This window comes from Camponotus vicinus, unplaced genomic scaffold (genome assembly GCF_025532165.1).
Source record: "Camponotus vicinus isolate PSW18456_S1 unplaced genomic scaffold, iyCamVici1.0 SCAF_13, whole genome shotgun sequence".
Classification (NCBI taxonomy): domain Eukaryota; kingdom Metazoa; phylum Arthropoda; class Insecta; order Hymenoptera; family Formicidae; genus Camponotus; species Camponotus vicinus.
Genome location: NW_028141949.1, coordinates 1,051,230 through 1,076,700, shown reverse-complemented (window position 1 = coordinate 1,076,700; position 25,471 = coordinate 1,051,230). Strand labels below are relative to the sequence as shown.

General features: G+C 36.1%; 1 protein-coding gene across 1 annotated transcript in view; it reads right to left on the bottom strand.

Moving 5' to 3' along the window:
• LOC145964177 (uncharacterized) overlaps positions 1–25,471 on the bottom strand; it is a 79,400-nt gene that overhangs the window by 9,202 nt on the left and 44,727 nt on the right. The window contains 13 exon segments of the mRNA XM_083086642.1: positions 337–408; positions 1,408–15,768; positions 17,483–17,710; positions 18,101–18,152; positions 18,441–18,682; positions 19,716–19,919; positions 20,051–20,381; positions 20,480–20,615; positions 20,701–20,890; positions 22,443–22,647; positions 22,780–22,991; positions 23,087–23,247; positions 23,537–23,761. Coding sequence (XP_082942768.1) covers positions 337–408; positions 1,408–15,768; positions 17,483–17,710; positions 18,101–18,152; positions 18,441–18,682; positions 19,716–19,919; positions 20,051–20,381; positions 20,480–20,615; positions 20,701–20,890; positions 22,443–22,647; positions 22,780–22,991; positions 23,087–23,247; positions 23,537–23,761 — 16,619 coding nt within the window.

Genomic DNA, 25,471 nt, shown 5'->3' with positions numbered 1-25,471 from the left:
AACTAGACTACTCGACGAGTATAATATATATACAAATTAGTTTCGATAATAATCGAAGAGAGTGTATTGCAATCTCGTAGACGACGAGAGCTATCTTTCTTCCTGGCGTGTAAATGTATTCTTAGCAAAAAGAGATCGCGGTAACTATTTAGTAAGACACATGCGCAGTATCGGTTAGTGTGAAAGCGTCGGCAGGTGCTAACTATGGAAGATAAAGCTAAATATAAATGAGGGTACCAAAAACAAAGTCTGCTACCGTTATTAATCTTCGACCGAAGATGATGATCCGTGTACATGTGAAGTCTTTTACATTTTACTCGAGTTATTTTACGTTACCTGTTTTCGTCGAGATGCTCGACGCCTGTTCTGCCATATGTTGGGCCTGTCTCGCAGCCTCTTCGGTTACATCTGAAAAGGTCACACAGAACGCAAATTGAGTTTACATCGAGAATCGACAAATATGACATTGAAAGCAGTGATTCAACAAAGATTAGATGATGAATGATGTTTTCCCTGTATGGCATACCTCGGTTCATGCTTCGCTAGTTGTAGTACTCCTGTTAATTTCAATGAGACATATTACTGTATAATCGTAAATACGTGATCTCTATATGTTATATGCTATAAACGAAAAAAAGACATGATTTGTGACAAAATAAGATTTCCGGTATTCGGTAAATAGTACTTAGAAAATTATCTATTATCATGATAAGAGACGTTATAAAATACAGCATAAAAACCTGAAAGCATGCATTTCGTCTAGTGTTATTTAAATTAATGTTAAGAAATATCATATATAACTAAATATAACTGAAAATAAGTACAGCAAATAATTAAACGTAATATATAGGTATATCATTTATATATTCCTTTCGATATCGATTGGATGTCTCTTTGAATCTTCATATTATAACAAGCACTGTTCCTAATTTAAACTTCATTAAAAAATTGACTCCGATTAACAATATACCTATTCAATATACATGGAAATATAAACAAATCCAAAACAATATGCAGAAAATTATAACAGGAACAAGCGATAATATGAATGTTTCGAATGTTGTCGATCGGCTCTACGAGTCGTGAAACAGAATTAGTAGACTGAAAATGACTGAGATTAGAGTGTTAGGTTTCATTAATGAGTGACGAAGGTGCATGAATATATATATCTCTTTCTTTTTTTCTCTCTGATGTCACGAGAATAACTAGTAAAACTGAAGTTACAGAGAAGCATCAACTTAATAATTAATCATGTTACACACAGCTGGTATATATAATATATATTATAATATATATATAATATATATGATATGTATAATATATATGATATATATATGTATATATATGTATATATATGTATATATAGAGATATATGGATATATATAACGCAAGATTATTGCAAGATACCTTCGGTTCTACTGTCAGTGAACTCGGCGAGTGAATCGGGTGGTGGTGGGGTCGTTCGCACAGACTTTGTCACGACTGTGGTGACGGAGTGCCGTGTGCGAGGCTCAGGGTGCTCTATCGTAGTTACTGTCTCTACTACTCTACGTAAACCTGAATCGTCTGATGTCATGATATCGTCAGCTAGAATTTCCTTGCTTGGACTAATCTTTTGTGGAATGCGAGATATTCTTTTATCCCTAACTGTTTCAATTAAATGCTTAACATCGCCTGACATCTCCGGACTGCCAATTACCTCGAAACTATCTCGTACAACTACCTCCTGAACACTTTCGTTTATGGGTTTAGATTCTATTTTATCACCGGCTTTCCTCGTTTCAGTCGCTAATGTTCTAGTTACTTTGCTCGTCTCTTTGGAAATAGATGAGACTACATCCGCTGACGCACCTCTCGTATCACGTGGCGATTTAGATGCCTTTTGAACAACCTTCTTTTTTGATGCATCTTTGACGGAACCGACAGGTTTGTCTTTTGTGTCAGTTAACAGTTTGGCGGATTTGTCTTTCGCTTGAGCGTCACTCTTAGCACGTGCTTCTTCGGTGACTGCTTCTTGTTTGGTTTCTTCCAAGAACTCCTTCATGTCATCCGTTACGTCTTCTACTGCGTGTTTAGCACTCTTTACCACGCCCGATAGAAAACCGCCAACCTTTTGCTTAGCTTTTTTAGCTTCTTTTGTGGTCTTATCCTTGGCAACTTCCGCGGAGTCCACAATAGCGCCTGCGCCAGTTGTTGCCTTCCCTTTAACTGCTTGTGTATCTTTCGTTTCGTTCACGCTTGCATCTTTGACACGTTTAGCTTTCTGCGTCGCATCGTGACTAGTAGATTTTATTTTATCGGCGGCTTGCGATACGTCTTGTTTTACCTTATTCCCTGTTGTTTTTACAGCAGAAATCGTTTTTTCCTTCGCACCTTTCATGCTGGAAAAACTCTTCTCCTTGGCATCTTTCGTGCCTTTCACAATTTTTTCTGTGGCAGTTTTAATCTCGTCGACAGCTTTGTTCTTCTCTTGTTCAAGCTGCTTTAATCTTGCTGTGGCTGCCTTTTTTGCAAGCGCTTCATCAGCGGCTGCTTCCTGCTTGGTTGATTCCAGAAAATCCTTCACGTCGTGGGAAACCTTCTTTTCCGTATGTTTCGCACCTTGAATAACTCCAGACAGAAAACCCGAACCTTTATCTTTCGTCTTTTTGGTATCTTTTACTAGCTTCTCCTTAATTGCTTTAGTATTTTCCGCGACATAATCAACACTTGTTGCTAATTTATTTTTTACAACTTTCGTATCTTTTTTCATTTTATTACTGACACTTTCGTCTTTTATATCAACATCTGTGGCCTTGGATTCTATTTTATCATCGATTTTTTTCGTTTCGATTGCTAGTTTATCAAGAGCAGTCTTCGTCGTCTCAACTATTTGGCTTGCATTCTCAGAAAGTTTATCTTTAGCATCTTTGCCCACAATCGTTACGTCTTTTGTAACGCTTTCGACCGCAATATCTTTTTTGTGTTCCAGTTCTTTCAATTTAGCTGTTGCTGCTTCTTTAGCATGAGCTTCTTCCAATTCCGCTTCGTGCTTTGTTTCATCCATAAATTCTTTAACATCGTCCCTCGCGTTTCCGACAGCGTGTTTTGCACCTTTAACTATTCCAGACAGAAAGCTAGATCCCTTTTCCTTAACTTTTTTCGTTTCTTTAGTTGCCTTGTCTTTTGTAGTTTCAACATCATCGGCTATAGTTCCAACACTCATTGCCAACTTATCTTTCATTAATCTTATATCCTCTTTCACTTCTTCAACCGCTGTATCTTTAGCATCTTTAACGCTTTGTGCAACATCTGCTGTAGTAGTTTCCATTTTTTCGTCAATTTTCTTCGTCCCCGTTGTTATCTTCTCATCGGCTGCTTTCATGGTATCGGTAGCTTTTTCTACAATTTTATCTCTTTTTTCTTTTACTGTAGAGACCATTTTACTTTTTGCATCTTTTGCATCAGCGATAGCTTTATCTCCAATATCTTGAGTTGTTATAATGGTGGTATCCTTTTTATCTTTCAAGTCAGTTTTAAAATCCGCAGCTTTATGTTCTAAATCTTTCAATTCTTTAGTTATAGTTTGTTTCGCTCGGTCATGTTCTAACGATGCATCTTTTCTCATTTCATCTAGAAATATGTTCGTATCATCGGTTGCGCTCTCTGTACTCTGCTTTGCACTATTAAATATATCGGAGAAAAAGCCACTTGTTTTTTCTTTGGCTTTTTTCGCTTCTTTCGTTGTCTTATCCTTGGCTTTGTCTGCAATATCTGCAACAGCATCTGCGCTTGATGCTAATTCCTCTTTTACTAATTCTGTATCTTTCCTTACTTCCTTTACTGCTGCATCCTTAATATCCTTGGCATCTTGCGCCATATCTGCAGTTGCTTCTATTTTCTCTTCGACTTTTTTCGTTTTCGCTGTTACTTTATCACCAGCTGCTTTCGTAGTATCGGCAACCTTCTGAATATCTTTGGAAACTTCTTTTACAATTTTATCTTTCTTATCTTTAACAGCGGAAACAGCTTTATCCGTTGCATCTTTCGCATCGGTAGCAGCTTGTTCTGTAGTCTCTTGAATTTTTGAAACAACAGAATCCTTTTTGTCTTTCAAATCTTTGAGATCGGCGGCAGCTTTTTCCTTAGCACGTTCTTCTTCCAATTCAGCTTCTTTTTTCGTCTCATCTAGAAATTCTTTGACATCGTCAGCTGCGTCTTCGACGGCGTGTTTTGCACCTTTAAATATACCAGAGAAAAAGCCACTTGTTTTTTCTTTGACTTTCTTCGCTTCTTTTGTTGTCTTATCCTTGGCTTTATCTGCAGTTTCCGCAACAGTATCAGCGCTTGCAGCTAATTTTTCTTTTACTAATTCTGTATCTTCATTCACTTCCTTTACTGTTGCTTCCTTAATATCTTTTACATCCTGCGTCATATCTGCTGCAATTGTTCCTATTTTTTCTTCGACTTTTTTCGTTTCCGCTGTTACTCCTTCACCAGCTGCTTTCGTTGTATCGACAACCTGCTGAATATCTTTGGAAACTTCTTCTTTCAATTCAACAATTTCATCTTTCTTATCTTTAACAGCGGATACTGCTTTGTCTTTTGCGTCTTTCGTATCGGTAATATCTTGTTCAGTGGTTTCTTGAATTTTTGAAACAATAGTATCTTTTTTATCTTTCAAACCTTTAAGATCCGCGACAACTTTTTCTTTAGCACGTTCTTCTTCTAATGTAGCTTCCTTTTTCGTCTCATCTAGAAATTCCTTGACGTCGTCAGTTGTGTCTTCGACAGCGTGTTTTGCACCTTTCAATATACCGGAAAAGAAGCCACTTGTTTTTTCTTTGGCCTTCTTTGCTTCTTTCGTTGTCTTATCCTTGGCATTGTATGCAGTTTCTGCAACAGCATCGGCGCCTCCTGTTAATTTCTCTTTGACTAATTTTGCATCTCCTTTCACTTCCTTTACTGTTGCTTCCTTAATATCCTTCACATCCTGCGCCTTATCTGTCGCGGTTGTTCCTACTTTCTCATCGACTTTTTTCGTTTTCGTTGATGCTTTTTCACCAGCTGCTTTCGCTGTATCGGCAACCTTCTGAATATCTTTAGAAACTACTTCTGCAATTTTATCTTTCTTATCTTTAACAGCGGAAATTACTTTGTCTTTTGAGTCTTTCGCAACTGTCGCAGCTTGTTCTGCAGTCTCTTGAACTTTTGAAACAATGGTATCTTTTTTGTCTTTCAAATCTTTGAGATCGGCGGCAGCTTTTTCCTTAGCACGTTCTTCTTCCAATTCAGCTTCCTTTTTCGTCTCATCTAGAAATTCTTTGACGTCGTCCGTTGTGTCGTCGATAGCGTGTTTTGCACCTTTAAATATACCGGAGAAAAAGCCACTTGTTTTTTCTTTGGCTCTTTTCGCTTCTTTCGTTGTCTTATCCTTGGCTTTGTCTGCAATATCTACAACAGCATCTGCGCTTGATGCTAATTCCTCTTTTACTAATTCTGTATCTTTCCTTACTTCCTTTACTGCTGCATCCTTAATATCCTTGGCATCTTGCGCTATATCTGCAGTTGCTTCTATTTTCTCTTCGACTTTTTTCGTTTTTGCTGTTACTTCTTCACTAGCTGCTTTCGCTGTATCGGCAACCTTCTGAATATCTTTAGAAACTTCTTCTGCAATTTTATCTTTCTTATCTTTAACAGCGGAAACTACTTTGTCTTTTGTGTCTTTCGCATCGGTGGTAGCTTGTTCTGTAGTCTCTTGAATTTTTGAAACAACAGTATCCTCTTTATCTTTCAAATCTTTCAGATCCGCGGCAACTTTTTCTTTAGCACGTTCTTCTTCCATTTCAGCTTCTTTTTTCGTCTCATCTAGAAATTCTTTGACGTCGTCAGTTGCGTCTTCGACAGCGTGTTTTGCACCTTTAAATATACCGGAGAAGAAGCCACTTGCTTTTTCTTTGGCTTTCTTCGCTTCTTTCGTTGTCTTATCCTTGGCTTTATCTGCAGTTTCTGCAATAGCATCAGCGCTTGCTGCTAATTTTTCTTTTACTAATTCTGTATCTTCTTTCACTTCCTTTACTGTTGCTTCTTTAATATCCTTGACAATTTGCACCATATCTGACGTGGTTGTTCCTACTTTCTCACCGATTTTTTTCGTTTCGGCTTTTGCCTTTTCACTAGCAGCTTTCGGTGTATCGGCAACCTTCTGAATATCTTTAGAAACTACTTCTGCAATTTTATCTTTCTTATCTTTAACAGCGGAAATTGCTTTGTCTTTTGAGTCTTTCGCATCGATAGCAGCTTGTTCTGCAGGATCTTGAATTCTTGAAACAATAGTATCTTTTTTATCTTTCAAATCTTTGAGATCCGTGGCAACTTTTTCTTTAGCACGTTCTTCTTCCAATTCAGCTTCCTTTTTCATCTCATCTAGAAATTCTTTGACGTCGTCCGTTGTGTCGTCGACAGCGTGTTTTGTACCTTTAAATATACCGGAGAAAAAGCCACTTGTTTTTTCCTTAGCTTTCTTCGCTTCTTTCGTTGTCTTATCCTTGGCTTTGTCCACAGTTTCCGCAACAGCGCCTACTGCTAATTTCTCTTTTACTAATTCTGTATCTTCTTTCACTTCCATTACTGTTGCTTCTTTAATATCCTTAACATCCTGCGCCATATCTGTCGCGGTTGTTCTTATTTTCTCATCGACTTTTTTCGTTTCCGCTGTTACTTTTTCACTAACTACTTTCGCTGTATCGGCAACCTTCTGAATATCTTTAGAAACTTCTTCTGCAATTTTATCTTTCTTATCTTTGACAGCTGAAATTGCTTTGTCTTTTGAGTCTTTCGCATCGGTAACAGCTTGTTCTGTAGTCTTTTGAATTTTTGAAACAACAATATCTTTTTTGTCTTTCAAATCTTTGAGATCGGCGGCAGCTTTTTCCTTAGCACGTTCTTGTTCCAATTCAGCTTCCTTTTTCGTCTCATCTAGAAATTCTTTGACGTCGTCCGTTGTGTCGTCGACAGCGTGTTTTGCACCTTTAAATATACCGGAGAAAAAGCCACTTGTTTTTTCTTTAGCTTTCTTCGCTTCTTTCGTTGTCTTATCCTTGGCTTTGTCCACAGTTTCTGCAACAGCATCAGCGCCTACTGCTAATTTCTCTTTTACTAATTCTGTATCTTCTTTCACTTCCTTTACTGTTGCTTCTTTAATATCCTTAACATCCTGCGCCATATCTGTCGCGGTTGTTCTTATTTTCTCATCGACTTTTTTCGTTTCCGCTGTTACTTTTTCACTAACTATTTTCGCTGTATCGGCAACCTTCTGAATATCTTTAGAAACTTCTTCTGCAATTTTATCTTTCTTATCTTTAACAGCGGAAATTGCTTTGTCTTTTGAGTCTTTCGCATCGGTAGCAGTTTGTTCTGTAGTCTCTTGAATTTTTGAAACAACAGTATCCTTTTTGTCTTTCAAATCTTTGAGATCGGCGGCAGCTTTTTCCTTAGCACGTTCTTGTTCCAAATCAGCTTCCTTTTTCGTCTCATCTAGAAATTCTTTGACGTCGTCCGTTGTGTCGTCGACAGTGTGTTTTGCACCTTTAAATATACCGGAGAAAAAGCCACTTGTTTTTTCTTTAGCTTTCTTCGCTTCTTTCGTTGTCTTATCCTTGGCTTTGTCCACAGTTTCTGCAACAGCATCAGCGCCTACTGCTAATTTCTCTTTTACTAATTCTGTATCTTCTTTCACTTCCTTTACTGTTGCTTCTTTAATATCCTTAACATCCTGCGCCATATCTGTCGCGGTTGTTCTTATTTTCTCATCGACTTTTTTCATTTCCGCTGTTACTTTTTCACTAACTATTTTCGCTGTATCGGCAACCTTCTGAATATCTTTAGAAACTTCTTCTGCAATTTTATCTTTCTTATCTTTAACAGCGGAAATTGCTTTGTCTTTTGAGTCTTTCGCATCGGTAGCAGCTTGTTCTGTAGTCTCTTGAATTTTTGAAACTACAGTATCCTTTTTGTCTTTCAAATCTTTGAGATCGGCGGCAGCTTTTTCCTTAGCACGTTCTTGTTCCAAATCAGCTTCCTTTTTCGTCTCATCTAGAAATTCTTTGACGTCGTCCGTTGTGTCGTCGACAGTGTGTTTTGCACCTTTAAATATACCGGAGAAAAAGCCACTTGTTTTTTCTTTAGCTTTCTTCGCTTCTTTCGTTGTCTTATCCTTGGCTTTGTCCACAGTTTCTGCAACAGCATCAGCGCCTACTGCTAATTTCTCTTTTACTAATTCTGTATCTTCTTTCACTTCCTTTACTGTTGCTTCTTTAATATCCTTAACATCCTGCGCCATATCTGTCGCGGTTGTTCCTATTTTCTCATCGACTTTTTTCGTTTCCGCTGTTACTTTTTCACTAACTACTTTCGCTGTATCGGCAACCTTACGAATATCTTTAGAAACTACTTCTGCAACTTTATCTTTCTTATCTTTAACAGCGGAAATTGCTTTGTCTTTTGAGTCTTTCGTATCGGTAGCAGCTTGTTCTGCAGTCTCTTGAACTTTTGAAACAATACTATCTTTTTTATCTTTCAAAACTTTGCGATCCGTGGCAACTTTTTCTTTAGCACGTTCTTCTTCCAATGAAGCTTCTTTTTTCATCTCATCTAGAAATTCTTTGACGTCGTCCATTGTGTCGTCGACAGTGTGTTTTGCACCTTTAAATATACCGGAGAAGAAGCCACTTGTTTTTTCTTTGGCTTTCTTTGCTTCTTTCGTTGTCTTATCCTTGGCTTTGTCTGCTGTTTCTGCAACAGCATCGACGCTTACTGTTAATTTCTCTTTTACTAATTCTGTATCATCTTTCACTTCCTTTACTGTTGCTTCTTTAATATCTTTCACATCCTGCGCAATATCTGTCGCGGTTGTTCTTATTTTCTCATCGACTTTTTTCGTTTCCGCTGTTACTTTTTCACCAGCTGCTTTCGTAGTGTCGGCAACCTTCTGAATATCTTTGGAAACTTCTTCTACAATTTTATCTTTCTTATCTTTAACAGCGGAAATTGCTTTGTCTCTTGCGTCTTTCACATCGGTAGCACTTTGTTCTGTAGTCTCTTGAATTTCAGAAACAATAGTATCCTTTTTGTCTTTCAAATCTTTGAGATCGGCGGCAGCTTTTTCCTTAGCACGTTCTTCTTCCAATTCAGCTTCCTTTTTCGTCTCATCTAGAAATTCTTTGACGTCGTCCGTTGTGTCGTCGATAGCGTGTTTTGCACCTTTAAATATACCGGAGAAAAAGCCACTTGTTTTTTCTTTGGCTCTTTTCGCTTCTTTCGTTGTCTTATCCTTGGCTTTGTCTGCAATATCTGCAACAGCATCTGCGCTTGATGCTAATTCCTCTTTTACTAATTCTGTATCTTTCCTTACTTCCTTTACTGCTGCATCCTTAATATCCTTGGCATCTTGCGCTATATCTGCAGTTGCTTCTATTTTCTCTTCGACTTTTTTCGTTTTTGCTGTTACTTTTTCACTAGCTGCTTTCGCTGTATCGGCAACCTTCTGAATATCTTTAGAAACTTCTTCTGCAATTTTATCTTTCTTATCTTTAACAGCGGAAACTACTTTGTCTTTTGTGTCTTTCGCATCGGTGGTAGCTTGTTCTGTAGTCTCTTGAATTTTTGAAACAACAGTATCCTTTTTATCTTTCAAATCTTTCAGATCCGCGGCAACTTTTTCTTTAGCACGTTCTTCTTCCAATTCAGCTTCTTTTTTCGTCTCATCTAGAAATTCTTTGACGTCGTCAGTTGCGTCTTCGACAGCGTGTTTTGCACCTTTAAATATACCGGAGAAGAAGCCACTTGCTTTTTCTTTGGCTTTCTTCGCTTCTTTCGTTGTCTTATCCTTGGCTTTATCTGCAGTTTCTGCAATAGCATCAGCGCTTGCTGCTAATTTTTCTTTTACTAATTCTGTATCTTCTTTCACTTCCTTTACTGTTGCTTCTTTAATATCCTTCGCATCTGCCGCAGTTGCTCCTATTTTTTCACCGGCCTTTTTCGTTTCCGTTGTTACTTTTTCATTAGCTGCTTTCGTAGTGTCGGCAACCTTCTGAATATCTTTGGAAACTTCTTCTACAATTTTATCTTTCTTATCTTTAATAGCGGAAACTGTTTTTTCTTTTGCGTCTTTCGCATCGGTAGCAGCTTGTTCTGTAGTCTCTTGAATTTTTGAAACAACAGTATCCTTTTTGTCTTTCAAATCTTTGAGATCGGCGGCAGCTTTTTCCTTAGCACGTTCTTGTTCCAAATCAGCTTCCTTTTTCGTCTCATCTAGAAATTCTTTGACGTCGTCCGTTGTGTCGTCGACAGTGTGTTTTGCACCTTTAAATATACCGGAGAAAAAGCCACTTGTTTTTTCCTTAGCTTTCTTCGCTTCTTTCGTTGTCTTATCCTTGGCTTTGTCCACAGTTTCTGCAACAGCATCAGCGCCTAATGCTAATTTCTCTTTTACTAATTCTGTATCTTCTTTCACTTCCTTTACTGTTGCTTCTTTAATATCCTTAACATCCTGCGCCATATCTATCGCGGTTGTTCCTATTTTCTCATCGACTTTTTTCGTTTCCGCTGTTACTTTTTCACTAACTACTTTCGCTGTATCGGCAACCTTACGAATATCTTTAGAAACTACTTCTGCAACTTTATCTTTCTTATCTTTAACAGCGGAAATTGCTTTGTCTTTTGAGTCTTTCGTATCGGTAGCAGCTTGTTCTGCAGTCTCTTGAACTTTTGAAACAATAATATCCTTTTTATCTTTCAGATCCGCGGCAACTTTTTCTTTAGCACGTTCTTCTTCCAATTCAGCTTCCTTTTTCGACTCATCTAGAAATTCTCTGACGTCGTCAGTTGCGTCTTCGACAGCGTGTTTTGCTCCTTTAAATATACCGGAGAAGAAGCCACTTGTTTTTTCTTTAGCTTTCTTCGCTTCTTTCGTTGTCTTATCCTTGGCTTTGTCCACAGTTTCCGCAACAGCATCAGCGCCTACTGCTAATTTCTCTTTTACTAATTTTGCATCTTCTTTCACTTCCTTTACTGTTGCTTCCTTAATATCCTTCACATCCTGCGCTGTATCTGTCGCGGTTGTTCCTATTTTCTCATCGACTTTTTTCGTTTCTGCTGTTACTTTTTCACCAGCTGCTTTCGTAGTGTCGACAATCTTCTGAATATCTTTGGAAACTTCTTCTACATTTTTTTCTTTCTTATCTTTAACAGTGGAAACTGCTTTGTCTTTTGCGTCTTTCACATCGGTAGCACTTTGTTCTGTAGTCTCTTGAATTTCAGAAACAACAGTATCCTTTTTATCTTTCAAATCTTTCAGATCCGCGGCAACTTTTTCTTTAGCACGTTCTTCTTCCAATTCAGCTTCTTTTTTCGTCTCATCTAGAAATTCTTTGACGTCGTCAGTTGCGTCTTCGACAGCGTGTTTTGCACCTTTAAATATACCGGAGAAGAAGCCACTTGCTTTTTCTTTGGCTTTCTTCGCTTCTTTCGTTGTCTTATCCTTGGCTTTATCTGCAGTTTCTGCAATAGCATCAGCGCTTGCTGCTAATTTTTCTTTTACTAATTCTGTATCTTCTTTCACTTCCTTTACTGTTGCTTCTTTAATATCCTTCGCATCTGCCGCAGTTGCTCCTATTTTTTCACCGGCCTTTTTCGTTTCCGTTGTTACTTTTTCATTAGCTGCTTTCGTAGTGTCGGCAACCTTCTGAATATCTTTGGAAACTCCTTCTACAATTTTATCTTTCTTATCTTTAACAGCGGAAACTGTTTTTTCTTTTGCGTCTTTCGCATCGGTAGCAGCTTGTTCTGTAGTCTCTTGAACTTTTGAAACAATAATATCCTTTTTATCTTTCAAATCTTTGAGATCCGCGGCAACTTTTTCTTTAGCACGTTCTTCTTCCAATTCAGCTTCCTTTTTCGACTCATCTAGAAATTCTCTGACGTCGACAGTTGCGTCTTCGACAGCGTGTTTTGCTCCTTTAAATATACCGGAGAAGAAGCCACTTGTTTTTTCTTTAGCTTTCTTCGCTTCTTTCGTTGTCTTATCCTTGGCTTTGTCCACAGTTTCCGCAACAGCATCAGCGCCTACTGCTAATTTCTCTTTTACTAATTTTGCATCTTCTTTCACTTCCTTTACTGTTGCTTCCTTAATATCCTTCACATCCTGCGCTGTATCTGTCGCGGTTGTTCCTATTTTCTCACCGACTTTTTTCGTTTCCGCTGTTACTTTTTCACCAGCTGCTTTCGTAGTGTCGGCAACCTTCTGAATATCTTTGGAAAATTCTTCTACAATTTTATCTTTCTTATCTTTAACAGTGGAAACTGCTTTGTCTTTTGCGTCTTTCACATCGGTAGCACTTTGTTCTGTAGTCTCTTGAATTTCAGAAACAATAGTGTCCTTTTTGTCTTTCAAATCTTTGAGATCGGTGGCAACTTTTTCGTTAGCACGTTCTTCTTCTAATGCAGCTTCCTTTTTCGTTTCATCTAGAAATTCTTTGACGTCGTCAGTTGCGTCTTCGACAGCGTGTTTTGCACCTTTAAATATACCGGAGAAGAAGCCACTTGTTTTTTCTTTGGCTTTCTTCGCTTCTTTCGTTGTCTTATCCTTGGCTTTGTCCACAGTTTCCGCAACAGCATCAGCGCCTACTGCTAATTTCTCTTTTACTAATTTTGCATCTTCTTTCACTTCCTTTACTGTTGCTTCCTTAATATCCTTCACATCCTGCGCTGTATCTGTCGCGGTTGTTCCTATTTTCTCACCGACTTTTTTCGTTTCCGCTGTTACTTTTTCACCAGCTGCTTTCGTAGTGTCGGCAACCTTCTGAATATCTTTGGAAACTTCTTTTACAATTTTATCTTTCTTATCTTTAACAGTGGAAACTGCTTTGTCTTTTGCGTCTTTCACATCGGTAGCACTTTGTTCTGTAGTCTCTTGAATTTCAGAAACAATAGTGTCCTTTTTGTCTTTCAAATCTTTGAGATCGGTGGCAACTTTTTCTTTAGCACGTTCTTCTTCTAATGCAGCTTCCTTTTTCGTTTCATCTAGAAATTCTTTGACGTCGTCAGTTGCGTCTTCGACAGCGTGTTTCGCGCCTTTGAATATTCCTGAGAGGAATCCTGATCCTTTCTCTTTCATTTTTTTAGCTTCCTTGATTGTTTTATCCTTTGTAGTTGCAGTGTTATCGAGGATATCATGTGTTTCCTCCTCTATTTTTTTACCATTTATATCTTTATCATCCTTGACAATTTTATCAACATCTTCTACCGCACTCGCAATGTGATGTTTAATTTTTTTCGCATCTTCTACAGTAGTTATTAATTTATCGTCTTTAGTTTTAATTGCGATTTTGTGTTTCAAATGTTCTGTTTCTGTCGATTCGCCTGTAATATTCGCTACATTTCGAGAATCTTCTAAGAATTTCGTTGTTATTTCCCGCATATCATCGTGGCCACTATCTGGTAATTCGAGCGATGGAGTCTTTTCCTTTGATCTACTCCTAGAACTCCTTGCTTGTTTGGGACTTCTAAATATACTAAAAATACCACTTCCCTTATCTTTTTCAACGACTTCATCCTCGAGGATGATAGATTTCTTAATCTCTGCATGATCGATGGGTGGAGTTCTTGTAACTGTTTCTCCAACCTGTAGATTCTCCGCTATCTGTTTCGTGTCTTCCAGAAATTTTGCCGTTGTTAATCGAACTTCTTCGTCTCCGCTATCGAAGGAGGTATCCTTCGAAGAACTCTGTTCTCGGGATCTGCTTCTTTTCTTGCTCTTCAGCTTTGGACTCTTAAATATGCCGAAGAAACCACCGCTTTTTTCCTTGATATCGTCGTTTACTTCTTTCTCCATCTCGGAAATCTTTGGTTCAGATATTTCAGATTTAACCTCTAAAGCAGGTTTCTCAGTATCTTTTTTTTCTTCCTTTTGATCTTTGTCTTTGCCAACATCTGCTTTTCCGTTTATTTCCTCCTGAATAATAGTTTTCTCAATCTTCGTCGTAGTTTGGACAACATCGTAGGATTTTCCGATTTTATCAGCAGGAATGTCGACGTCGTAATGAGTAGTCGACACAAAAGTATGTACCTCTCCTTTAGGAATGATTTTCGTACCATCACTTTTATATGCAACTGGTAACTCATTTAAATCAGTAATTTTTCGTGTGTCATCTAAGAGTTTCTCTGTCACGATTCGAATCTCTTCGTCACCGCTGTCGAAGGATGTTTCCTTCGATTTGCTCATCTTTTTCTCCTTAGACTTTGGACTCTTAAAGATGCCAAAGAAACTTCCTTTCTCTTTCGTCTGATCTTCTTCCTTTTTATCATCTTTACTGTGCTCATCTGCAGTAATCTTCTTTTCGATTTCTTTACTTTCGATATCCTTGGCTTTCATATCTTTAGTTGCAGCTTTTTCCACTTCTTTCTCGATTGTACTACTAAGTACTTCGACGATCTCAGATGCTTCGGCTTCTTTTGCCTTTTCCTTCATTTGTAATTCCAGTAACTCCTCCTTTTCCTTCGCAAGCGCTGCCAATCTCTTTTTCTCTTTCTTCGCAATTTGCTCCGCACTTTCTTTCGGTTTTTCAACATGAATAACTGGTATAACCGTTCCATCGTCATCCTTTTTAGGTTTGCTTTTAAATAAACTCGAGAAGAAGCCCGTCTTATCTTTACTGTCATCGTCGCTCTCAGTGAGCTCCACTCTCTTATCTTCTTTTTCTGTTGGTTTAGCGAGATTTTCATAAGGCACATGCATGTCTGCGGCAATACGTTTGGAATCATTCAAGAATTCAATAGTAGCTAATTTTACATCGGGTGCGACAGTGATTTCTGGAAGTTTACTGTCGAAAGACAAATCTATTGTTTCGTTAGAAGGGGGTTCTGGCTGCTGTTCCGAAACTTTCGTTATGATAGGCTTTGGCAATTCCTCATCGCCACTGTCAAAGGATGTGTCCTTTGAACCTTTTTTACCTTTCTTCAATTTAGAGCCTTTAAAAATGTTAGAAAAAATTCCACTGCTTTTATCCTTCGTTTTCTTCGTTTCTTCGTCTGATTTTTCGTCCATACTATCTGCCGGTTGCTGCACATTGTAAATATCTTCATAAGCTGATGGTTTCGTTGGTTTCGCAATAGTATCTTTATCCTTTTCTTTATCCTTATCCTTTGTTTTATCCTTATCTTTTTCCTTAGCCATATCCGATTTTACTTCTGACTTTTTCTGATCAGTTCGAGTTACACTTTCTACCTGTACAGTTTTTTGCGTAATATCCGTAGGAATTACGCCTTGAATTAATTTTTCGTCAACTTCCTTACCTTCTTTAGATAATTTTTCCTTTTCGCTAACAACATCTTTCTTATCCGGTAAAATAACTGTTTCTTTAGTAGTTGTAGTCTTAGTCGGTGTTTGATCAAATTGTTTTATTATTGTAGTTTTAGTAACTACCATTCGACTTACTTTCGGATCATCACTAACGGAAACTACTGTTTTTAAAGTGCTAATTTTAGAATCTGGCTTTTCACCGTGATATTGCCTAACCATCGGTGGCTCGATACTAGGAATTTGTTCAGTGACTGATTTGGAAACTATACCTTTCGGCTCGGCGACCGCCTTATCTAATTGTACGTTAATTAAAGTCTGCCCTACCGCACCCCGCGCCTCTTTACTGTCTCGCACATCATCATCATCATAAACCACCGACCACCCTTCCTTCGCTAACTTCCCCTTCTCTTTCTCTGCGTCTGCTATTACACCTGTTAATTAAGTATCATATATTTTAGGCATCTGTATACGTGGTAGAAAATAAAAGAACACAATTTTATTGTCAATTTCGTCATCATTAGTGTAAGCTGGCTCGCTCTTTGATTGCTTTTTTCATTGAACTGCGGTTAGAGTATTGTAGAGTGGTTTGTGCGTGAAGTGTATGTGCTGTGGAGCAGCCATCTTTTCATTACTATCATTATAAACGCAAGACAAGTACGATTCAAGAAGGAGAAGTAATTATTCAACAATCAATATATAATGAATTTTTGATTTGAACTTTTCAATAAATTGTTTTCAAAACGTATTCAGTAGCTTGCAATTTCAAAATGAGATGCAATTTCAAACATGAGAGTGTGCATCTTTTTTAATTAATATTATATATATTATAAAAAATAAATGCTGAAGGCATTCCAAAATGAAACTGTTAGAATATAAACAGCAGTAAGTATATTCAGCTTCGCAAAAACTTTTAATTATTATTTTAAACTAATACAATATATTGCTATTAGTATAATAACTTAGTATTTTTTAATTCATCTATTAAAGACACAAATGTGAAACAGTATTTTAATGGATGACTATACGACAATGTCTAGTGATCTTTTCAAATGATAGCTGCTCCGTGCGCGCACACAATTGGACCACACAACATATTGGCCATTCATGCAACGCCAAATAATTGCAGCGAAACCTTGCTGAAACAAATTAATCCAAAAGTGTCGCGGAATAGAAGGATATTAGTGGGGATGATTAAATGAGATATAAAAATTATATCGTATAATATATAATAGATAAGAGCTGCTTGTGTGATAAATAGGCGCAATAAAATAATTCGTTATATATTAAAATAAAAGCAAGCTTTTCTCTGATAAAAATCCGAAGAGATCCGCATTGGCTTCCAGAACCTGTGAGTAGAAGTAAAAAACGGCATAGAGACATAAGTTTAGTGCTCATGTACATTATTTGCTCTGCAGAATGTACAATGTTCTTTGTAAGCTGAGACATCATTTTATGTATTATTGACGGGAATCGTGTCCAGAATCATTGTGCTATTATAGTAAAAATATTTCTGTATTCGATTGCAATGTTTCGCTGAAATAAGATGTGTGCATATCGTGTTGATTTAATACTTACGTAAAAACTCAAAATTATTTTATGTAGACGATGACAAATTACGAATAAAATTTGGAAATGAAAAGTAACATTGTCAACATTAAAATATAACTAATTAGAACAACGAAAAATGTCATTAAGATATTAATTATTAAGAAAAAAAACGGTAATGTCGAATACACATATATAAAACCATTCAAGAAGAATAATTTAACATAAATCTCGTTCAAAATTCTTTTAAGTGACACTTCATAACGTATATTTCATAACTATGAACACGATGTCATCGAGGAAAGGATATAAGTATTTTCAATTTAGCAAGTTCTTATAGCGGGTCCGATAGCAAAACGCAAGTTGTCGATAAATGGTTAATGATCAAGTAAATCGATCTCTTAGGATCAAGCGTGCGCCCGCAGCATTAATCCAATCATGCTGCTGAGCTTTAATTAATGCGTAATCCCGCATTTGGCGACGTAGTTCCGCTAAAATCGATTAATTGGCTACCGGTTCTGCCAGAAGTAGTAATAATAGTAGTAAGCACGGCCCCTCAACCCACCATTTATTCAATTGCGCTTTCAGTTGCTCACTTACCAGAGACTATTTTGTTGGCGTCGGCGATCACTTTCTGGCGTTTTTTATCCATATCGTCCAGTTCATCGCGCGATTTTTTGCTCATCGTGTCAGCCACGTGACATTTCTGCTTAAGGTAATCAGCCATCATGTCGCCGAGCTCTTTCTCATCGCTCGCATATTTGTCTTTGATGGGGGTCGAGGTTCCGTTGAATACAGTGCCGTTTGTGATTGTGATGTGCTCTTTAGCTGTGAAGTGCAGAAAATGCGTAAACAAGGAGACATGAGGAAATAACATGAGCTGATGTGAAACGTTGCATAACAAAACGTAATGTGGCTACAATAAAATTGTCGGGAAGCATTGACTAATACATTTTCTAGATAAGCACGAGTAAAAGTGTATTTGCTATTTTCATGTACTGACATAATTAAGCACGCATTGCGACGTGCATTATTCATTCAAGGATTGTGAGCCATGACGTCATATTTTTGCTATATAATGTAGTATAATAAAAAAATGTGTAATATTTAACTAATTTTGACGAATTCTTGAATTATATATGTAATAAGAAACCGCAATGCAAGAGCGAGTATAATAAATAATGAAATTAACTTTATAAACTTTATTAATGTACTTACATTTATCGTGCATACTTCCAGTGACACTGAGATCCTCGACCGATTCAGAGTCCTAGAATAAGAAAATTGCGTTTTATCTCAGCAATTCTCACGCTTATGGAAACGCAGTTATTTAAGTAAATTACTGTTACGTATAAGCGTTCCTACTGTATATAAACGAGTTATAAGACATAAAGTGGATAGATTGTATCTTTTTCAATTGTGTTCAGTAGCATTTAAAAAACAAATTAACATTATAAATATAAAATAGCATTCTTTTTTAATGATGTTTTAATGTGGCATATAGATTAATTTCTTGTAGATTCTTGTTGATTCTTAAAGATTTGTATAAAATGCGCACCTTCATTCTATCCGGCTCTTCATAATCAGGATCCATCTTGGGATCCATAGTTGCATCACGACGAAGTGACGTGTTTCTCGACGGTCCCAATTCTTCTTTTAGCGAATCAAATCCCGGTTGATCTAATCTTACCCTCGCTACAGCTTTTTCAACGTCATCGGTTACTAGCTCAACATTGAAGATACATTTGTTCACTATGTCCTCTCGTCCAATCTTATTAAGAGCCTTTTCTAATGTATTTCCTGTGCGAATGAAGAACAAACGTTATGTTTCATTTATGATCAATTTAAAAAGGCATATTTTAATTTATATATTATATAAATATAAATATATATATACATATATATATATATATGTGTGTGTGTGTGTGTGTGTGTGTATGCACACATACATGCATATATCTTATACATTTATTATAATATATCTAATATTCTAAAAACATTTTATATGTATCTTTTAAAATATAAAATATTGGAAGCACTATATGTGTGTAATAGATTTTATATGTAAAGGTATGTATAAATACACATACATAAAATTTATAGTCAATTGTATCCTCGTTCGCTTTTCATTAATTTTACACAAACCTGAATGTATTGGACATTGTGGATGAAAATAAGAACATCTTCGAAATATTAATAGAAGTTCGCTCGTATAATGATTTTGATTTTCATATTCCTGATACAAAGTTATAAACATTATTTAAAAAAATTTTTTTAAATTTTTTATCGAAATCGATCTAAGGTTTAAACAAAATTACGCAGCACTCGAAATATAATATATTTAATCGAAAAATATCAGATAATTTAGATTAAGATATAAAAAATTCATCAAACAGTAAAATCGAGATACACATAAAAAAAGAAATGACTGCGAACACTCAGATTTTAATCACTTCTGCTGTGCGCCCGAGAATACTATGGAATCACGACTGCTTGTTATTTCTGCCGATTGCAGAAACGCCACGAGAATTACGTGCGAGTCAATGCCATTAGCGGGAAGAAAAGTGGGAATGAGGCGTGTGTGTGGACTTATGTCAGGCATAATAATGCACAATGAGATCATCATCTACGACGTTCCTAGGAGAGATTCTTCGCGTCTGACTCAACTATAACGCGCGTGTCTAATTAATTGACCTTGCTAAGAGAAACAGGTTTTTTTTAAAGGTTACCAATGCAGTAGCTCTCATTTATCGAAAAGTCACACACTGCGCTCGTGTTTTGCAAATATAAAGATAGATAAGTTGTACAATATAATATCTGTGGAGAGATTTACCTGTAGCTTTGTTCCCATTGTTCTGCCAGATTTTGAACATTGCAGCGGCCTGTTGTGCGGGTTTATCGGGATACTCTTGTTTTATTAAGGCTACATCATTAGGCGGGATGTTTAACTCTTCCGCTAGCGGTTCCCAATCTTTATCCAATAGATTGGCGATGTCTGTTAAACGAATAGTCGCTCTATGTATGGCATCTGGCCTACCTAAAAATAATATGTTAATGTTAGTGTTAAATAATGAATTTTGATAAAAAAATATTTAAATTATCATTTTGATAAAAAAATATTGTGCATGTGTTAATTAATTCTCTCTTTGTTTTACTGCATTCACGTACTTATTCCGCCATCGCGTAGAAAACTATAATTTTTTGATAGTTCCAATAAATCAAGCTCAGAGACTGCAGTATCCGGAGAAATTTTCTCTGGCAGCAAAATATTTAGCGTGCAAATCGGCGTTTGTGGTAATTCGCCCCTCGGAACTTTGGGTTCACTCATAAACATAATTCGCCCCATCATATCTGCGGCATCTGGATCTTTTACCCTCGCGGTAAACGGAACTCTATTTTCTTTGAAAGCTCTAAATGGTAGCTGAAGCTGTTCGCCAGTTTTCAGTACAGGCACGAGATTTCCCGAGAACTCCATGTACTGTGTTTTTCCTTCCAAAACCTATAGCAAAAAATAAAATTTATGATACTTTAGACATTTAAATAGTTATGCATTATGCGTTTTAGTAATTAATTTGCATTTTTATCGCCGATAGTTACCTCGACGTCCCTGCTTTTTGCGACTTCTGTAAAATGTTCTTGATGCTCTAAAGTTTTATCCTCTTTGTCATCCGTCATACAGAATACACGTAATCTCGCTTCCAATGGATCTATTCGTTTTGCAAACACTACGAATCTATCAAAAATGCATTAAATAGTATAATTATTTTCAATAATTCTCACACTTATCGTTACTTCAAATTTATATTACATTAACGTACTTAGCCATAAAGGGTACATGTGTCGCATGCGTATAGAGTTCTGTGGCCATTTTCGTAGCTTCGGAGATGTTTCGGCAGTCCATCAACCAAAAGCGAGCGGAAACTGTAGTAGTGAAGGAGACGCAGTCTTTCACAAACGTTAACGGCGTCGAGCCTGTGACATCCTCCCAGACTGCCCGAGTCTGACCCCCTGAACGACATACATGCCAAGTCCAATAACATTATTAAAATATGTCCGTGTTGCAAATACGCAAATGGCATAGGTGAAATATAGTGTAGTATATTTTCGCGCGACCGAGATTAAATACGAACCATTAATAATTGATCAGATACAAATCAGTGTAAAAATAATATCGAGTACATAATTATCAGTTTAAGAAAAAACTTCGTATTTAAAACGATCGCTATAAGTGCATTATTATTTGGTGCTTTTTATCAATGTGTGAATAATATAAAATATGCGATTGATCGAATGATAATGCTTGCAAAATCAAGAAGAAGCACTATCCATATGAATTGTGTAAAAAGCAATTATAGATATGTACGAATTTATTTAATGTAATAATTAAAGAATTTATATATATATACATCAATATGTATCTGTCATTAACATGTTTTGTTAAAAAACGACTTTTAATAAAGTTAAAAAAAATTAAATAAATAGCGTAATTTTTTAAATATTTATTCTCTAAAAATAAAGATTTTTTTTTATGAATATCGTAGAAATATTGATGCTTAAAGTAAGTTCTCAACAGGTTGTGATTTAAGATAAGCTTAAATATTAATAATAATCGGTGTATATGTAGTATTGTTCTAATAATGACATTAATTCTTTTCATTTATAAGAGTAAGTATTATATGTACGAAGAATATTATAACAACTTAAAATATATATATTTTGTTGTTATATATATATTTTAAGTTGTTATAATATTCTTCGTACATATAATGTATATAAATATATACTTCATGAGCACAATTTCATATAAATTACAAATTACTAATATCAAAGCAATTACCAGTTAAACGAATGTGCTGAAACAAAAACTTTAAAGTTAACGCTTACAATGAGCTAGGTAATATATAAAAAATGTTATCTACTTTAATTTGATAATCCATACCTAAATGACTCAATCCTAACAATATGCAAGCATTAACAATGAATTACAACAAGATATGTATACAATAATGATACTCAACGAAATTTTTCTATAAGACATGCAGCTACCATCTCCCTTTTAAATCTCTATCCGAAGGTCCTCGGGACATTTTCCGACAATACGGATGTAAATGACAAGAAATTATTTAAAACATTCACGTAATATATGTCATGACAAACCTCCGCAACATAAATTAATCCTCTTTGAGTGAATACTTGACATTGGAGCATCTTTACATTTATTGGTGCAAATCACAAATGTACAGATCGTTGATAATACTGAACATAAACAAGTTATAAAAGTGCTGCTAACATTCAAGCAATCTTTTCGTGCAACATACGATATTTTGATTCGCAGTCCCGATGACCTGAGAACAGACAAGATAGCCTATCGACTGAGTTCATGCCTGCTAAACTACAGTAAATTGATACTTGAATGCGCAATAACGTAAGTTCGACAAGAGCATATATATACACCAAAGGTGTATGCGGCGTATAATATTATAGTTTCAGCTGTTTCGGTAAGAGATTCTCCAGTAAGACGGTACGCTGCTCTACAATGTTACGTGCAAGCATATATTACCAGTTATGCTGCATAGAAGTCTCAAAGTTGGCGCGTCCCCAGAGTATTGGTTGATCATGCCTTTATTGGCTGCCTGTGGTACTGGGATGGTTAAAGTTATCGGTTTGTGGAACTTTCTTCGTCTTGGCTCCACGGTAACGATTGGTGACACAGCTACTCTATTTCCGAGTAACTTGGCCACTAGATCCGCCGGTATAGGATGCGCCTAAACAAAAATCATAATAACAGTTTTTGTATTTAATGCGATAAGTAAATTATAAAAAAAATAAATATGCTTTTAATAAGAGTAGATATAATAAATTTAATTACATTTATAAAAAAAGAAATAGAAAAATACCTGTAAACCGACTCTGATCTTCTTAGTGAGGGCTGCTTGTGGGAAGACAGCTTGTACTTGTGGTACAGCAGATGATGATACGGTGCCACCCTCGGGACCGACCGCATGGACCTCTTGCCTGATGCGAGATACTACCGCGAAATAATGCGGAAAGTCTACGGTCAGTATTCTCACGATGCGAGACGTTTGGAGATCCTCTAGCTGGCTTAGCTCTATAAAAAAAGATATAATCTATTATATATAATTCAGAGTTTATTATACATTTAAAAATTACACACACACAAAGAAATTATTTTAAAAATCATACCTTCTCCCTCAAAGCTCTCGTTAAGCACATCTTGGACAGCCTCCTCGCTAGCCTCCAAGGTGTGCTCGCGCCAGGTCTCTCCATTATCCGATCGTAAAATTACTATCTCTCGTTCTTTTCCGCGCAGCGACGCGAAGTGCGGTACCTCTATGATAACAGGGCTAAACATGAAAAATTTCTTAATGTTTGAGAAGAAGCTGTCACCGAAAATAACTGTAATAAAGTATGTTTTTCCCGTTATATATAGTGTATGCGCACATATCATTATTAGTTTATATTTTATTTAAAATAATTACAATCGTTATATTCTAAATTTACGATGTCACGTATGTGATGTCAAGGAACATTAAGGAATAATATATTAAATTTATATACATTCTATTAGAGCCTCAGATTTATTCTTTATTAATTAAGGAATGTGAATCGCGAGAGATGATGTATGCGACGTACCCTAAAAATTTTGCACCTACAGGACCTAACTCGAGGATGCGGCTGGCCAACGCTTCTCCCTCCATCAGAGGTGGTGGATTGGTCAATTTGTCTCTTCTTAAATATCTGCATGTAACACGCATAGGCATCGCAGCTTTTCGTGGCGGAACAATCACGCGGACGCCGCTGTGCCTGCATCCGCGCATTGCACCGCCTCTCGCGTCCACCAAGAAGGAAACCAGAAAGCTGAAGAGATTTAGAGAGTGCGTTATTTGGATTAACGATATGTTATCAAGGACTGTTAAAAAGAAAGTTATTGGATCTACATATATATATATAGATTGTATACAAAAAGTCAAAACCTATCCCTTTGCGTATTCAAAATATATCTTCACAAAAACGCATAAGTGTAATCTTGCTTCTTTGAAAATTTATAATAATTTAATTTTATCATATGTAATAAAAAATAGAATACACTATACGATGTAATATTTTCTTGAAAAATTCCGTAATAAAAGATATAAAAGGAAAAACAATATAATAGATTTCTATAATATAATAATATAATATAGATTTTTCTATAATATAATATATTTCTATAATATTGTTATAAACATATTTTCTCTTTCAAATTTCACGAAAAGCGCAATAAGTGAATACATTAGAAAATTTTATCTTAAATACAATATTAATATTAATATTAATGTCAATCATGATGCATTGTATAATTGTCCACGCGAATTTACTAGTATCAAAAGTATGCAAAGCCAGAAAGCGTAATTCTCGGGAAATTGTACAATATATAAAGCGTGATATTGGTAGTTATATAGCAATTTTATGAGTTTTTATAAAAATTTTAAGACAATGCGCATTAATCACGTTAATGTCATGATATCATTAACTGTGATATTATCTTTTCATAAGTGAATAGAATTCATACTATGTTGTATTGTCGACATATATAATTATTATGCATAAATGTAATTACTTTGACATAATGCAATTAGAGCAGATAAAATTACAATAATGAACTGTACAGAGAATGTATGGCAAAATAAAAAGAGATAAATAAAACAGCTATCTATATTCAAATCTAATCTGTGGATATTTGTATACGATGACAAGTATAAATTGTATGAAATACATGTTGCAAAATAAGTGATAAATAAAACAGCTACCTACGTCAAATCTATATGAATGTTTATACGAGGCTTTTATGTCGGATGGGGTGTAATATAGCCATAAGCGTCAAATTAACGACATTGAAAGTGTCTAATCTAATTCGATTCAAACAAGAATTGGGCCTATTCTCAATCGCTTTCAATTACTACATAGTGTAGTACTGCTAGCGCTGAGAATTCCACTCTGAACCTATAAATTATTCACAAGAAAATTGTGCAATGCGCATTGCACAGTGAATGCATTGGTTTGACAAGGACATCTTTCGAGTTGACGCAGTATTGACAACGCGGTATTTTACGACTGTTCGAATATGAAGTCATTAACGATTACCTCCGTAGTAGTAAACTTGTTTTTTTCTTCTTTTTTAATTTTAAATTAAGATTTAGTAACGTATCTGTATAAATCATGTGTTTACGTACATCTATCATTACCGTGAAGAGCTTAAATGCCACAAACCAGAAAACTTTGAAATAATTAAGATAGGCGCGTACCTGTTGTTTTATTCATCAGACATTTCTTAAAATAAATTTTGCTGATTCCTGGAGATTCAATCATATTTGACTCATGAATCATCTTTTAGTAATCGTCGAACGAAGCTATTCACTGAGCAATACAACGTTTGTGAGAATAATAAGAATCAGCAGCTACAAGAAATTGTGTAGTGCAGCGACAGATAGGCTGTGTATACGACAAAAAGAAGAACTGAAAAAATCGAGGGAATAATATATATGGCAAATTGCAGAAGCTAAATTTGAAGAGAAGATCACTTACTTT